The sequence below is a fragment of the Sander lucioperca genome, chromosome 23 (genome assembly GCF_008315115.2).
Source record: "Sander lucioperca isolate FBNREF2018 chromosome 23, SLUC_FBN_1.2, whole genome shotgun sequence".
NCBI lineage: Eukaryota > Metazoa > Chordata > Actinopteri > Perciformes > Percidae > Sander > Sander lucioperca.
Window position 1 is genome coordinate 5,115,835 of NC_050195.1, and position 17,891 is coordinate 5,133,725.

At 42.7% G+C, this 17,891-nt stretch overlaps 2 protein-coding genes across 3 annotated transcripts in view; one reads left to right on the plus strand and one right to left on the minus strand.

Annotated features, from left to right (window-relative positions):
* The window catches only part of xylb (xylulokinase homolog (H. influenzae)), a 41,915-nt gene extending 38,785 nt beyond the window's left edge, over positions 1–3,130 (minus strand). The window contains exons 1-4 of one of the 2 annotated variants that reach the window (XM_031310433.2): positions 3,020–3,130; positions 2,010–2,092; positions 1,841–1,910; positions 1,165–1,245 (exon numbers count right to left, since the gene is read on the minus strand). In XM_031310433.2, the coding sequence (XP_031166293.2) occupies positions 1,165–1,245; positions 1,841–1,910; positions 2,010–2,092; positions 3,020–3,079 (294 nt within the window). In that variant the 5' untranslated portion in view covers positions 3,080–3,130. Of the gene's footprint in view, positions 1–1,164; positions 1,246–1,840; positions 1,911–2,009; positions 2,093–2,879; positions 2,989–3,019 lie in introns of those variants that run through there. The other variant, XM_035998182.1, reaches the window with a different exon arrangement.
* LOC116057839 (protein NLRC3-like) overlaps positions 1–17,891 on the plus strand; it is a 556,293-nt gene that overhangs the window by 373,797 nt on the left and 164,605 nt on the right. The window lies entirely within an intron of this gene.

Sequence of the window (17,891 nt, forward strand, 5' to 3'; positions counted from 1 at the left end):
GTTGAGGTCTATATCAGGGGTTTTCAAACTTTTTGTGTGTGTGGACCACTATTTGTAATCAAGAATTTTCACGGACCACCTCATAATACACATAATAAAATATGTCAACACACAGTCCTACCTGAATTAATCTGCACCTCTTAATAGGCTAGTAGCACTACAACTAGAACTGGTCATCTCATCAGTACAACAAGCTCGTTAAAAGAAGGTTTACTGCCACATATTTAATTTATTTATTTACTATACAATATACATATTCTTAATATAAAAAGTTACCAAACTATTATTTTATATTTTATTTTGCTTTTCCACGGACCACCTGCAGTACACTCACGGACCACTAGTGGTCCGCGGACCAGAGTTTGGGAATGACTGGTCTATATGGCCCAACGTATGTGGAAACCATTGTACGCATACATGCTGTGTCTCAGAGCGCCTACTGTCACACTCCAAACCCTTAGTTTGAAGTATATCGTGGAGATAACACACTGAAAGTACCAGGATGTCCCACTAAAAACGGTCAAAAAGTTCAGTGTGGAACGATGGACCCTACTCGCACTAAACGGGCGCAATCTGGACTACAAATCGGAAAGGGGCGGGACCAGGGACAGCTGATTGGACGAACGCGTCACGTGGGTCTGGCTGCTCCCGAATTTCAATCCAACCATAATAGCAACTCGTTCAGAATACGATCTCATATTGGACTAAAATAGTTCACCGAAACGTGTTTCTGAAAACATTTGAAGAGAGAAATAGGCCGTGCAGTTGTTGAATCTGTCTTCATTTCAGATCAACAAAGGTCAGTTTAAAAGATTTTACTCAGATTTTGAGAGGCAAAAATGGAAAATGGCGTTCACGTGTGTTGCGTTCATCACGTTCTTCATGTCCGGTAAGTGTTTTAACATAAGTGGTCCTTTTGGGATGATACTAACCATCGATAGTGGGACTACAGCAGGAAGTGGTCAGTGACCATTAGCAGAGGACTGACAGAAGTATGCGGAATGAGACACAGCCATAGTACTTCAGAGTACTTCAGAGTACTTTGTTGTGTTGTTGTAGTTTTTGCTCTAACATTGGCTTTAAATGGACAACATGTTCTGTATATACAGTAGTCTGGTGTGCACAGGGCCCTGAACGCAACCAGGTTCAAACTTCCTGTCTCACCTGGCCGCTGCCTGACAACGCTCTGACACGGGAGAAGTCAAGCCCCGCCCTCTTCGCCTTGTCCAATAGCAGGTCCAGAGCCTGATGATGACAGACACAGAGACACGACGACCAATCACAGTGCAGCTCGAGTACAAACAAACACAGAGAGGACAAAGATCACAGTACTCTAACTGCAGTTACAGAGTTAACAGTGTGTGTGTGTGTGTGTGTGTGTGTGTGTGTGTGTGTGTGTGTGTGTGTGTCCATGTGTGTGATTGTCCCGTGTTTGTCCATGTGTGTGTGGGTGTGTGTGTGTGTACGTGTGCGTGTCCGTGTGTGTGTGTATGTGTGTGTGTGAGTGTGTGAGTATCTGTTTGTGCATGCGTCCCTGTGTGTGTAACTGTGTGCGTGCGTGTGTGTGTGTGTGTGTGTGTGTTACTGTGTGTGTGTGTGTGTGTGTGTCCGTGTATGTGTGTATGTGTGCATGCATGCATCCGTTCGTGTGTGTGTTACTGTGTGCGTGTGAGTGTGTGTGTCTGTGTGCGCATGCGTCCCTGTGTGTGTAACTGTGTGTGTGCGTGTGTGTGCGTGTGTGTGTGTGTGAGTGTTTGTGCCTTCCGTGCGTGTCCGTGTGTGTGTGTGTTACTGTGTGTGTGTGTGTGTGTGTGTGTGTGTGTGTGTGTGCATGTCCTACCTTGACCCACATCAGAACAGGTGATGTGACCGTCAGTCTGTCACCATGAATATGAACTCCTCCCTGAGTCCTGGAGAGAATCAACAATCACCAAAATATAACTACTATTCCACACTTAAATATTCTCCTTAAATATAAGTGAACATAGATCCGTGTTCATGTGTGTTACCTGAACTCAGGTAGCTCCGAGTCAAACTGCACATTGTTCTGGTGAACCACATTCAGGTTTTCATCGATGGCCACCACCTTCAGCTTCATGTACACACAGACACACACACACACACACACACACACACACACACACACACACACACACACACACACACACACAAGGAACAGGGGTATCATCACATTGAAATTGGGTAAGTAGTACTGATACATTCAGGTGTAGTAGGATTTCACAGTTGTATTTGTAAAAATAGCTGCTGATTTTATGGGTATTTCTGTTCTGTTTTAGAAATAAGCATCTTTACAACCAAACTGCAATTATTTCATTTTCATTTTTAGAGAAATCTCAACATGTTTAACTGATGTTGTGTATTAAAGAACAAAGTAAAGTACAAGTCCCACAAACTGTACTTGGGTACAGTAGTTTATAAATGTACTTTAGCAGAGTATTTATTACTTTGTGGTGCAACAAAAACTGCAACTAACTACAAAAAAGCTGGTTACAAAACTAACAGAAACTAAACTCAGTGAAAGATATTCTTTTGAACTGAAGGACTGTGTTTACCTACGAGTACCTCTCCACCAAACTCCATTCACTTTTCTGTCATTTTAGTGAAATATGTCGACACAGTTTAAAGATGTTGTGTTAAAGTACAAGTATCTTAAACTGTACTTGGGTACATTTTAATATTGAATGTACTTCAGCAGAGTATTAATACTTTGTGTTGACAGCCTACAGAACTACAACTAGGCTGCAAAAACAAACTAGTTGCACGTCTAATACTTGACAAACTAAACCCCGTGAGCAGTTTGAACTGAAGGGTCTCTGTTGATGTTGTAAACAGACTGTTGACGGGTCCAAAGTACTCACTGACTCAGTCTTTACATGCAACGTTGAAACGCTTCAAACACACAACAAACCGCCATCTTCTTCTTCCGCATGTGCGCGACAGTGCGCGTGAAAACGTCACCCGACGAAACGTGTGCTGTGAATGAAATCTAAAGACGTACCTGCTGCGTGCTGAAGTCAAAGCCCAGATACACGGGAGAGTCCTGAGCGGCGGCCATCATGCTACACACACACACGGACGGACGCGCGCACAAGCACACGCACACACACACCAGAGGAGAAGGGGTAAAATATTTAAAGAGACAGTAACACACAGACACACACACACACACACACACACACACACACACACACACACACACACACACACACACACACACACAGACACACAGGTGACAGAGGGAGACCTTTTTAAACGGCCATGCCAGTTTTTCCCTCGCCAAAATAAAAGCCTAACTTTGGAGCATTATTTAACCCTCTTCCCAACAAGCTAGCACCACATAGTTGGTACCAACAGACCAATAAGTCTTCTTGTTTCATATAATACAGATAGAGATCCATTCTGGATTTTGTGAATCTATATTTCACCATTAAAATGAAAATCAATAGTTTTTAACTCCAGCCCTAGATGTAACCTCTTTAAAGCTAAATGTTGTTACCGTATTAAGTGAGTTTGTAACATTGTTTTGGGTTGTAATGCTTCCATTTCTATAAGTGTCAGTTATGGCGTTTTTCCATTACATGGTACCTGCTCGACTCGCCTCTACTCGCCTCGACACACTGTGCGTCCGTTTTCCATTGCAGATTTTAGTACCGTCTCAGCGTGGCTGGTCGTCTTGCCGGCTCGACGCACACACCAGCGCACAAGTATAACATCAGGCCACTTGAGCTTGTTTTACAGTTCTGTGGAGGCTCCACGCAGAGCTTTCTCCGTAGCCTGTGTAATATGTGGCCTGATGTATACATTTGTCAGCTGGTGTGTGTACGTAGGCTACGGCGAAAGCTCTGCTGGAGCCTCCACAGAACTGTAAAACAAGGGACGCCGCAGTAAACTGCCGTGACCTAACGCGACACACACAGAACGTGGAAGGTGTGTTGTTGCCAGAAGACACTTTTGTATTTCAGAAATAGCTGGAGGCAGCAAAAAAAAACACAGCTGGCTAAACTATTTAAAAATAGTGGGTTTGTTCAGGACACCCCCGTCTGTCGCTTTCACGTCACCTTTTCGGCTCACCTCAGCTCTCTGGGAACCTCGACTGAGGAGGTACTACATAAAGTACCTGTTAGCAGGTACCAGGTACTTTTTTTCGTAATGGAAAACCAAAAAAGGCGAGTAGAGTCGAGGCGAGTCGAGCAGGTACCATGTAATGGAAAAGCGCCATTAGTTTGGTGATATATGAACGTTGAGGAGACAGAAGGTCAGACTCACGGCTGTTTCCTGGAGCAGGAACTGTGCAGACTGGATACATATCAAACTCAGAGAAAGATCATTCTGCCATCTGTTGCTGGCACTAGTTTGGTTCCTCTGGTTATTCTTCCTTTTGTTTACTAAGTTTAGTTTATATAAAGTGGTTTCAGCTGCTCAGATCAGCTGCTGTGGAGCTCTGCAGTAAAACCAGACCTACTGTAACACACACATACACACACACACACACACACACACACACACACACACACACACACACACAAATACATACACACACAGACACACAAATACACAGACACACACACCCACACACATTTTCTCTGTAAATCAGAAACTGTTTATTGCCAAGTATGTTTGCATATACAAGAAATATATCTTGTGATTTGGTGCATAACAATGAAAACACTGCAAAAGTTAAAAGACATTTAAAGTAGAAAAATATGAAAAAATATAAGAAATAAATTATTTTTTTTTCAAAGTGGAAGTTTTTGTAGGAATGTGCGACCCAGATTTGCCTCTTAGCCCCTTTTTCAAACCGGTCTCACTCCTAACTCGTCACAGACTGACGCACAAATCCCCCTTTAGCGTCTGTACGTATGAAGAGAGACAACAATGCCTAAACCTAACCAACCTGGGACCGTTTCACAACGTTAACCACGTGTTTAAAACCGCCACCGTTACCTTCTCTGGTTTAGATATGAGGACGGAAAACTCTCAAGTGGGTGGGGTGGGAGGAACTGACCACCCGTGTGCGTGTGTGTCTGTGTGTGTATGTGTGTCTTTGTGTGTGTGTGTGTGTGTGTGTGTGTGTGTGTTTGTCTATGTGTGTGTGTGTGTGTGTGTGTCTGTGTTTGTCTATGTGTGTGTGTGTGTGTGTGTGTGTGTGTGTGTGTGTGTCTGTGTGAAAAAAAAAAAAAGAAAAAAAAAAAAGTTGTCTATGAGCAGCAAATCATGAGCATTAAACACTTCATTTCCTGCATTCAGGTGAATTTTTATGCACCTATTTACCTTTTTCTGAATCACTTTATGCTGGAAATATCTTTATGTAAAGGGAAACATAGATTACAATCCAAATATAAAAACATAATGGAATATATTACAATAAGGCTCTCAGGCATTCTGTATTGCTATTTATTCTCCTGTAGATCTACTTTTCTAATTATATCTGAGTCAGCACACATGTAGCCTAGAGGCATCATTTACTCCTCCCTCCTCTTTTGCATCTTTTGTTGAGGAAGTAACCTCCTTAAATGTGCATATGACAATTATTCACCTCAGTGATACATGAATTCATTTTAAAGAATTAATAAACCCCTGGACTGTAATATTTCAGATGTGTTTGAGCAAGATTTCTGCTCATGTTCAAAACTTTGTGCACATTCAAAAAATATCCCATCTGTGCTCTCTGTCATTTGGAGGAGTCATGATATTTTGAGAAAAATAAAGTGATAACAGGCTATTACAAGAATAAAGTCACTATATTTCAGAAAATAATCCACCTGCACCATAGTCTGCTGTGCATTACGTGATATCTCTGCTGATACGGTAGACCTCAGACCTCCTGACAGACTCAGAGCCCCGTTTGAGACTCTGGTGTCTGAATGAGACAAAGTTTAGGGAAGAGGCTGAACGCTGCTCTACATCGGGGGTAGAAAACCAAAACTACGGCAGAATTACAGGGAGCAGAGTGCATCCATTATAAACCTGAAGCTGCACAGACTACGGACGGAAGGAGCGCTGCTCATCTCTATTTTTACAGCGAGAGTGGACACTAAGCGACGCACAGGTCTGCTTCAGAGCTCCGTGTGTTTGGGAAAAGTGCTTTATTTGTGATTTAAATAATAGTGCTGATGATTTTTAGAGACCCCCGTCAAGTGTATAATTTTACTGCTTTTATGAGAGCTTATCCTCTCTCTATGTGAGCTCAGCTCCCACTGGCTCCCACGTAATTTGAACCCTGCACATAACTCTAAATAACTAACTAGAAATCTATTGTTTACTCAGCCCCGTTTCACACTGGCAACATTTAGCTCTGGATTTACGATTAACGTAACGCGTAACGTATGCAGACCGTCAGCGGAGCGTATATGCCGCGGAATGTATCTTTTAACTTTAAACTCCTTCAGGAGAACGGGCCAGCAAGCCCTTTCCAACGAAGCAACACATACATACATGATTATAATTGTTTCTCAGTTGGTCAATTGAAACATTCAGCATCAAAAACAGGTGAAACAGCTGTTGTTCCTTTTCTCTGAATGCCGCTGAAGATTTGTGTCACCCCAAAAAAAGACAAAATATGGTTCAGAGTAGGGATGCACCGAATCCAGATTTCTGGGGTTCAGCCGAATACCGAATCCACTGATTAAAGGACAATTCCGGCGCAAAATGAACCTAGGGGTTAATAACAGATGTGTACCCACTCTGTCGTTCTCTGGGACATGTTTTCATGCTAATCCAATGTGTTTGTAGCTTGAATGAAGCTAGCATGGACCGCTGATAAGCTTACAACGCTAGTATTCGGGGCACAGGGAAAGTAAAAACAAATCGATATTTATACCACTAAAAAGGCTCAAAATATCACCAAACTTCAACGGTAGCATAATGAGGGTCCCTAAATGTTAACCGAAGCATTGAGAACTTTGTAAGTGTACAGACAGTTTATTGAATGAAGAGCTGCAGGAGCTCCATGAAAGGGCTACGAGAGAGAGAGAGAGAGAGAGAGAGAGAGAGAGAGAGAGAGAGAGAGAGAGCTACCGGTAGTCAATGCTGCAACACAGCCTCGTACTTCAGAAAACTGGTGGTGTACCTGCGGACATTGTGAAGCTATGGCCAGCCAACAGGAGTGTCTGTGTTGCACGGGGTGGGACCTGTTGTGTCGCGACACCCAAGAGACGCATGATGTTTTGTACAGTCTGAAGATTTCCCCTCTCTGATGAACAGGGCTGGACTTGAAACTTTTTTCCATGTCCCGAAAAAAAATTGGAGACGGCGACCCAGACCGGAGGGACCAGATGGACAGTTATCCACTGAGTAAGTTCACTAGACAAGTTATGCAGAGTGTGATTATTTCAGATATATTGAGCAAATTGCTTTTGATTTTAGTTTGCATCGCCAGCTGTAAGTCATGACTGTAAACATGAACGCAAGTGTCTTTATAAACTATCTTTTTAATAAACTGTCTGTACACTTACAAAGTTCTCAATGCTTCTGTTAACATTTAGGGACCCTCATTATGCTACCGTTGAAGTGTGGTGATATTTTTAACCTTTTTAGTGGTAGAAATAGCGATTTGTTTTTTTGTTCTTTCCCTGTGCCACTAGCCTGTATACTAGCGTTGTAAGCTAATCAGCGGTCCGCGCTAGCTTGTTTCAAGCTACAAACACATTACATTAGCATGAAAACATGACCCAGAGAACGACAGAGTGGGTACACATCTGTTAATACAGCCCGGTCTCATGGCAGTTCGTGATATGGTCATGTTATTGAATCTATTGAGTCGTGGACAGGAAATGATAATGTCGCTTTTTTCGTGTGGTGATTACAAATTTTAAAGCAATGTATTTCAACGGGAAGCATATTTCGTGATCACAGGACGATGAAGGTAGCGACTTGTATTGATAAGGCGAAAGTCAGTGCAGGGAGGTTGGTCGGGGGGTGGATGGGTCAAACAACACAGGACTTTCACCCCGGAGACCGGGGATCGCGTCCCGTGTGTTGCAGTTCCTTTCCTCATTCTTCTTTTCCTAACCACAACTGTCCCGTTGTTGTGTGCCCCTGCGCCCGGGGATCGTGTCCCGCGAGTGGCTGCTCGTCCCGTTGTTGTGGTCAGCGTGTGGTGTTTTGTTTCCCCATTGTTGTGTGCCCCTGCACCTGGGGATGCGCCCAGGGATCGCGTCCCACATGTGGCGGTCCGTCCTGTTGTTGTGGCGACTAATTTCCCCATTGTTGCGTCCCCCAGAGCAGGGTTCGAAAATCGTGACCTGTACACGTTCAAAATTCGTGACGTGTACACGAAATAATAAATCAAAATAATGTGACTATTTCACGACCTGGCGTGAGACCGGGTTGGTTAATAACCCCTAGGTTCGTTTTGCGTCGGAATTGTCCTTTAAGATTCTGCCGAATCCGAAACTGAATCCTGAATCCTCGTCCCATCCTCAGTAATGGGATGAACCCCGGTCAAAAAGCCCAATATTCAGCCAAAATTGAAGCCGAATCCTGGATTCGGTGCATCCCTGATTCAGAGCATGAAAAAGCCCCGCTGCATTCAGCAGCATCTGTTTGATGACATCAGAGGCTGTTTGATGACATCAGAGGCTGTAGAGGATGAGTAAATGACCAACCAGTATCTCTTTAACCAGCAGGTGTTCAATCTTCAGAAATCTTTCTCAATTATTTGCATCTTGTTTGTCGATCAGTGAAGTTCTGCCTCCATCTAGTGGCTGAAACTACCAATAAGTAATCATGTGTAACAGTCAGTTATTGGAGAGATTCCTCATCTCTCTCCACAGTTTGGTTCTTCAGATAATCTCAGCTCTCTGGACAGGACTGGATCCAGAGAGCAGAGAGCAGAGATCAGAACTGAGCTTTTACTTCCTTTTCTTCTCACCATGTCGATCAGGTTTCGGGCTTTGTCTGCTCTGCCTCGTGTTCTGACTGACTCCATTTCCTCATCAGTTATAACATCACACTGAAGGAGTTTATCCAGAAGCTGGTTCAGAACTGGATCAGACACTCGCTGTACAAACTGTAACCGAACTTTCCTCAGCCTTTCTTCTGGGGGATCACTGTCCTCTGCTGGGTCATTCCTCCGTGGATTTGGCCCAGTTGGAGCTGGAAGATAACCGGGGAAAATACTTTGTCAGTTTGTGTTATCCTTTAAGAAGTAATCAGAATTCAAAAGACAGACATTTATATTTTATATTTCATGTTTTTTTATGATGGCACCCCCTACTTTGTATCAATCTGTTGATATAGCGTTAGTTCAGATTAATTTAGTCTCGCATTGCCAGACCTTCCTCCACAGCACTGCAGAGGAAGGTCTGGCTAGTCCACACAGCATTCCTGGATGAGAGAAGACTTCACACCAAATATGTCAAGATGAAGTTTGATTCAATTTTGAAAAGAATTGCTGCACATTTAACAATGTGATAATAAATGGAATAAAGTGTAAATCAATCACCACAGGAAACAGATTCTGTAGAAAATAAGATGTAAAATATATGAATACGGTATGTACATTTGTTCCCTTATTGTTGTGTAACCTTTTGGTATCGCCTCAGCTCAGCTCGCTTGAAACCTCGAACGGAGGTGATACTAAAAAAGTACCTGTTGGCAGGTACCAGGGACCTTTTTTCATAATGGAATCATTTTCATTTCAGATATCATAAATGAAAAACAGATATCCACAAAACATTTTTAGATAGCTGAATTTTCATATTTACCAGTCATAATGCCAACTGTGGTTATCTGCAATTACATTTGTAGTGAAAGTGTACTTTAGATATTGAAAATGACATTTATGATATCTGAAATGAAAATGATGACTCGTAACAACTGGATTGTAGATATCTGAAACTGGAGTTCTTCCTAGTAAGAAATCTATTGCAGATATCTATCTAATGTTGATCCTGGATCGGAAGCATATCCCCTTGCAAATCTACGCCTTTGCCTGTTACTCTTGTTATTTCCTTTTTTCCCAAACAGCCAGGAGTTGATTTGTTATTAAAGTTAAATAATGACTGGTGTGATAACTGCATGCCAAATTAATCAGAGCACACAAGGCCAAAACATGATCTTCACCTGTTTAAGTGACAGATAGTACGCGACTGTCCTGCTTTTATTACAGTCTGAACTCACCACAGACACTTGCCTTGTTCACGAACTCACAGCGATGAGCTGGAATGTATATTTGGCGTTATTTTAAACGAGCGGGAAACAGCGATGTATGAAACTGGCAATAATCCAAGGTGCTGGAACGACCCATTTTAACCCCTGGTTTGTACACATTTTATTTTATACACATTTATACGTATACAAACATAACTGTTAAAGAAAAATTCAGGAGCAGCACAACTGCTTTCCCATTTGTGAAGGAGGTTCGGGGAGACTTTGATTACTTACACAGAAGCAGTTAATGAATTCTCAATTTAGGAGAATTTAGGATTACACAGTACAGTGTAGGTGTTGTAGGAGCCAAATTGAGCTTTCGGTTGTTTCATGTTTCTTTCTTGTGAATAGTAGTGAGTGTGTGTGTGTGTGTGTTCCCTCTTTAACATCACGCTTAGCACCATTGCAACCATAAACATCACTGACTTGGCCGCATCATCCTCCCTAGCTCCGCCCTCTTGTCAAAAATGATCACGTTTGGGGGTCACGTGACGCAAATGTCGGAGTAACAGCTCGCCACCCCGGCTCCCGCAGCTCGATACAGTTTTTCGATGTAACTTTTGACACAGACATATAAAAAAACACTGGGCGAAAGACTGGTAATAAGAATCACTACCAAGGTGCTCAAAGGCGTTGAAGCCTCCTTCGATAAAAAGATTGACCCTGTCCTCATGAGGCTTGAGGCTTGCTCGTCTAAACTCACTGCATTTGATACTCGGCTTAACGAGGCTGAGCAACGCATCTCCGACTCTGAAGATGCCATGGCGAACCACACTGCTAAGCTAGCCGAAGTCGGGAAGAAGCTGGAGACAGCGCTGGATATAATTGATGAGCTAGAAAACAGGGGACGACGGTGTAACATTTGCATCATCGGACTACCCGAAGGCAGCGAGGGCAGCAACCCTGTCTCATTTTTTAAAACTTGGCTGCCGGAGCTGCTGCAAGTTAGCTTCAAAGGCAGAGCTGTCAAACTGGACCGCTGCCACCGGGCTCTCACACGCCGTCCGCCAGGCACTGTCATCATTGCAGGCAGCCAGGAAGGTGCAGGCTCTATCGTACAACGGAGCTTCAATCATGATATTCGAGGATTTCTCAGCAGCTGTTGTAAAGAAGCGGCAGGATTTCTACTCGGTTAAACAGCAGCTTAAGGAGAAAGGTATCGTCTTCACCATGCTGTATCCAGCCGTACTCCGGATCAGATACGACGGGCAGGAGAAATTCTTCAAAAACCTAAGGATGTTGAGGCTTTTCTGGGGGGGATCGCGCGGCCCACGGGGACTGAGGATATCTTCTCATGTGTTGTCTAAAGTGACTATGTGAGACCTGGACTGTAATTTCCGGATCTGGTGAGCATAATGTTTAAGGTTTTCTGTTGCTGGATCGCTGCCCATGTGTAGTTGGATGGGGTATAATGTTCATTTTGCTACACACTTTCGAGGAGATGTTGGGGCTCTAAGCTCTGCTCAGTGTCGTTAAGTGTGTCTAGGTTTCCCGCTGACTTAAAGGTTACATTGTTATTTTCTTTTTCAAACTTTCTGAGTTTAAGATCTATTACTGTAGTTTGCATAAAACATTTTTATTTATAGAGCTGCGGGCCGTACCTGAGAGGTGTTCTACTTAAAACAAAACAGAAAAAAAAGAAATAGAAGCTATTAGCTGGCCTAGCACCTTCCCCTTGGCTAGGGAGAGTAGCTTACACCCATTATGGGTATATTAGGCCAAAGTCTGACCCCTATGTGTACTTGTTATTTCTGTTTGATGTCTGTTGTATATAGTTATTGTTTTGAAGTGAGCAAAGCATTGTTTTTGTTAGGGTTATATATATATATATTATATATATATATAATGTATACAAAAGTCTGTATAAAAACTATATATTTTTGTTCTCGCTTTAACTTGTAGGCAGGCTACTTAGTAGGCCAAACCTCCGGGACCTCTTAACCTGTGGCCCTTGCTGTCATCAGGTCAGCTGTTAGTTGCTATCATCATCATTTTTCCTGCCGCCACAGCATCACTATTTTATGAATGAAACATAGCGGAGAAACGTAAAAGTGCTGATAACTCCTTTGTATCAAAAAAGAAAGTAAGGGAAAGTTACCTCAACTTCGGTTTCAGAGGGGGGGCTCAGCTTTTCTTAGACATAAGTAGGGGGGGCGCCAAGGAAAAAAGGTCGGGAACCACTGTATTATGGGATACTACAAAGGCTTACATCCGTTACTTATTTCATATACAGCTAGACAAAAGAATAACAGTCAAAACTAAAGTCTCCTTCTGATCTAACTTACAAACATGAACAGTCCTGAACATTCACCGGGAAAAAGTTGACTGCTAACATCAGACTTTCACCCAGGAGACCGGAGTTCATGTCCCGTTTGAAAAGAAAAGGAAACAGAGAGGTTTTTTTTTTTACTTTAGGGAACAAATGGAGATATGTCACGTTCTGCAGCACTGTGGCCAGAGGTGTATAAAGTACTAGAGACCCATACTTGAGTAAAAGTACAAGTGCTCTATCAAAAAAGTGACTTGAGTAGAAGTAGAAGTGCTCTTTAAGCACCACACTTAAGTAGAAGTACTAAAGTATTCAACATTTTTTGTACTTAAGTATTGCAAGTAGTTTATTTTAAAATGTACTACTCAAGTACTGAAAGTAAAAGTACAAGTATTGTGTTATTTAGTTATTAAAGAAAGCAGTCAAAAGTTTGAATACCATATTGTTTATATTATGTCAAATGTTTAGCCTAAGGCTGTAGCCAAAGTAATTAACAAATATTAAATATATTATATTAAAAATAACAAATATTAACAAATACTGAAATACAATGTACAATTATCACACTGTGCAAGTAAAATGAACATCCTCTCCAGCACAGTAACGATTTAAGCCCCAAAAAAGTTATCACACACTAGCTAGTAACATGTGTGATGTATAGGAAAGTTAGCAAACTTCACATCACAGGGTCAAACGGTTAACATTCAGGACTCATTGCAGACTGAAACAACTCAGTAATAGATTAATCTGCTGCAACAATAGCTAAATAGAAAGAGTACAAACTTACATTGTCTCTGACTTCTGAACGGGCGACCGTAATGAAAAGAAACACGGTGCGATCTCTGGGATTTTATTAGCGTACATAACTAACGTACACACACTGTAACCTACACAGTCTCCGTAGCGTGAGGAATTCACAACAGTAATGAGTAACGATGCTGCACATAAAAAATCTATCGGAGTAAAAGTATTTCATTCATCGAAAATATGTACACAAGTAAAAGTGGAAGTAGGAGAAAAAACTAATACTGTTACTCTGCAGCTCTGACAGTGGCTCAGTGGTTAGCACTTCTGCCTCACAGCAAGACGGTTCTGTGATCGAATCCAGGTCGTTCTGGGCCTTTCTGTGTGAAGTTTGCATGTTTTCTCCATGTTTGCATGGGTTTCCTCCAACCATAAAGACATGCATGCTGGGTAACAAGGCCTACAGTTGAAATGCGCCACACTGGAGCATTTACAGAAATGTTTATTAATGTGCATTGTCCTAATCAAAATAAATAAATGTACGTGGTAACCTTCAGGAAGTGAAGTGACATCTGATCTGAACTAGAGATGCCCCAATCGCACTTTTAGCCGCCGATACCTATTGTCTTCATAACTATATAAGTCTATTGTCTTCTGTTGTATCAGGTGGATCAAAACTTTACCAATCAGTTCCACGTTGTGCTCCCAGACGCTCTGTCCTTCGTCTTGGACTATTACAGTCACTTCTGGTATGTTTATAGGCAGGCGGATCTCAAACGTTGGGTGGTAGTTTGATCGAAACTCCAGGTCAAAATCTGCTTTCTGAGAAACCAAAGTGTCAGTATGTCCAGAGAATCTAAAGTTAACTAACGATGAATCGTTACAGCACTAACACAGACTTTTATTTTGAAATACTTACCTTTGGCTGTATTTTAATGGCCTGAGGACATTCGACAGTGTAACTTTGATCTTTGATGAGTTTACATTCGGCAGGAACCTGGATGTTCCTAGATTCATGTTGTTGTGCGCTCACCTGAAGACACATCAGAACATTTTAACTTTTAAAATCAAGTACACACCACTCATCAAATGTGTCAAACCTTCAGTGAGGACAGTTAGGAGTGGAAGACTGAGCACCAGTTTGAACACACGGACTGGACTGTGTTTGCCACCCTGGACTCCACAAGGACATTGATTCATATAACTCCTACCAGGGCTGTAGTACTTGAGTCCGGAATCGAGACGGTTTTTCTATGGTCTCGGACTCGCTGGTACTTGGACTTGGACTTGTCTCGGTCTCTGCCACTGGTCTTGCCAAATATGGCTTTTGGTCTCCACCGAGTCCAGGTGTCTTTATTATGTTTATAATAATATTGGAGGGAAAGTGAAACACTGGCCACCTGATAACCAATCACACAGTAGATTATCTTCACATCTGCGTGCCCTGCTAACGTTATTGCCGTTCATTTTCATTGATTCACACACTGTAACAAACGAAGATGTCTGCCAATTCTGCCATAATCAAATTTGGTTATAGAAATCACCAAGAATTTCTCAGCACTGCGCTTTGATACTGTCATGCATAAGACTTTTTTTTTTGTTCTGTCCTGGACTCAGTCTTGACTTGAACCTCTTTGGACTCGGCCTTGACTTGGTCTCGACTAGTCCTGGTCTTGGACTTGTCTTGGACTCGACAAAGGTGGTCTTGACTACAGCCCTGCCTCCTATGTTCTGGACTACATCAACACCAACAGCACTACAACCCTCAAACAGATTATAACATGCTCACTGGCAGGGTTCGAATTATGATTTCATCTTTGTGGGGGTCTCTTTAAAAAAAAAAAAAGCAAATTTGGAGCATTAAACATTTCATTTCCTGCATTCTGGTGAATTTTTATGCACCTATTTACAGTTTTCTGAATCAATGTATGCTGGAAATATCTTTATGTAAATGGAAACATAGGTTACAATCCAAATATAAAAACATAATGGAATATATTACAATAAGGCTCTCAGGCATTCTGTATTGCTATTTATTCTCCTGTAGATCGTCCTTTCTAATTATATCTGAGTCAGCACACAGTAGCCTATAATTTACTCTTCCTTCCTCTTTTGTGTCTTTTGTTGAGGAAGTAACCTCCTTAAATGTGCATATCCAATCCAATCCAATCGACTTTATTTATATAGCACGATTTTAACAAACAAGGTTTCCAAAGTGCTGCACAAAAAGATAAAATAAAAATAAGTAGAATAAATTAAATACAATATGACAAACACAATAAAAATATGCAAGTGTACACATAAGATCAACACTCTACCTGGTGTTAAAAGCCAAAGAAAAGAGGTGGGTTTTAAGAAGATTTTTAAAATTAGACAGAGAGGAGGCCTGTCTAATGTGCAGAGGCAGTCCATTCCAAAGTTTTGGAGCTGCAACGGCAAACGCTCGGTCCCCTCTGAGCTTAAGCCTAGCTTCAGGCCCCTTCAGGAGCAGCTGGTCAGCTGACCTGAGAGATCGGCTGGGAGTTTAGGGGTGCAGCAGCTCAGAGAGGCAAGGTGGGGCAAGGCCATTCAAGGCTTTAAAAACAAATAAAAGAATTTTAAAATGAATCCTCAAATGGACAGGCAACCAGTGGAGTGAAGCTAAAATAGGTGAAATGTGCTCGTACTTGCTTGTGCCAGTTAAAAGACGTGCAGCAGCATTTTGTAACAGTTGCAGCCGAGCAATGGTGGAGCCACTAGCCCCTATATAAAGTGCATTACAGTAATCCAGCCGAGTGGTCACAAAGGCGTGGATTACTGTTTCAAAGTGTTGTCTCTGAAGGACTGGTTTGATTTTTGCCAGCTGCCTTAGCTGGAAAAAGCTAGACTTCACCACAGCTTTAATCTGGCTGTCAAATTTGAGGTCTGAGTCCACTTTTACCCCCACATTTTTCACAATTAGCTTGCGATACTGTGGCAGAGAACCCAGGGGGGGGGGTGTCACAGAAGAGCCACCAAAGACCATGACATGTCTTTTCTTCATTAAAATTTAGAAAATTTAAAGACATCCAAGCCACCGAGTACACCGAGTCATCAAGGCCGACACAGAAAGTCCGATGTGACAGGTAGGACCTGAACCATTCCAGTGCTGTGCCACCGACGCCACCCACTGCTCCAAACGAGCAATGAGGATGTCATGGTCCACTGTATCAAATGCTGCAGTCAAATCTAAAAGTACAAGGATAACACAGTGACCAGAGTCAGTAGCTAAAAAGATATCATTAAAAACTCTTAAAAGCTCTGATTCTGTGCTGTGCAATGTTTTAAAACCGGATTGAAAAATGTCAAGAATATTTTGTTCATTTAAAAAGTCCATGAGCTGGGAATATACAGTCTTCTCTAAGATTTTAGAGAAGGGCAATTTGGAGATAGGCCTAAAATTTGCCAAAATAGTAGGATCCAGGGCAGGTTTTTTTGGTAAAGGCAGTACAACTGCATGTTTAAGATTTACAGGGACTACTCCAGAGGACAGACTGCTATTAATAACTGTGAGACAAGATGGCCCAACAGTAGGAAAAACCTCCTTAAAAAATCGAGGCGGGACAGTATCATCCGGAGAACCAGAGGGCTTCAGATGACCCACAATCTCCTGCACAAAAGGCAGGGTCACAGGCTCAAACGTGTCGAACACAGCAGGGCAGGGGACAAACACCGAAGGATCAGAAGCAGTAGGTGAAATTAATGGTCTGGTAGAAGTGACTTTATCAATGAAGTAGTGAAGAAAATCCTCACACACAGCAGGAGAGGCCTCAATTACAGTCTGTGGTGCATTTAGAGCCGAGTTGATAACTTTAAACAACACACGGGGTTTACAACAGTTTAGAAGAACAATATCAGAAAAATATTTTCTTTTAGCCTCTTTCACAGTGGATTGGTAATGACGCCAATTACAGGGGTATCACACTTCTCAGCCTCCCCGGTAAAGTCTACTCCAAGGTGCTGGAAAGGAGGGTTCGGTCGATAGTCGAACCTCAGGTTGAAGAGGAACAATGCGGATTCCGTCCTGGTCGTGGAACAACGGACCAGATCTTTACTCTCACAAGGATCCTGGAGGGAGCCTGGGAGTATGCCCAACCGGTCTACATGTGCTTTGTGGATCTGGAGAAGGCGTATGACCGGGTCCCCCGGGAGATACTGTGGGAGGTGCTGCGGGAGTATGGGGTGAGGGGGTCCCTTATCAGGGCTATTCAATCTCTGTATGACCAAAGCGAGAGCTGTGTCCGGGTTCTCGGCAGTAAGTCGGACTCGTTTCAGGTGAGGGTTGGCCTCCGCCAGGGCTGCGCTTTGTCACCAATCCTGTTTGTAGTATTTATGGACAGGATATCGAGGCGTAGTCGGGGTGGAGAGGGGTTGCAGTTCGGTGGGCTGGGGATCTCATCGCTGCTTTTTGCAGATGATGTGGTCCTGATGGCATCGTCGGCCTGTGACCTTCAGCACTCACTGGATCAGTTCGCAGCCGAGTGTGAAGCGGCTGGGATGAGGATCAGCACCTCTAAATCGGAGGCCATGGTTCTCAGCAGGAAACCGATGGAGTGCCTTCTCCAGGTAGGGAATGAGTCCTTACCCCAAGTGAAGGAGTTCAAGTACCTTGGGGTCTTGTTCGCGAATGAGGGGACAATGGAGCGGGAGATTGGTTGGAGAATCGCCGCAGTGGGTGCGGTATTAC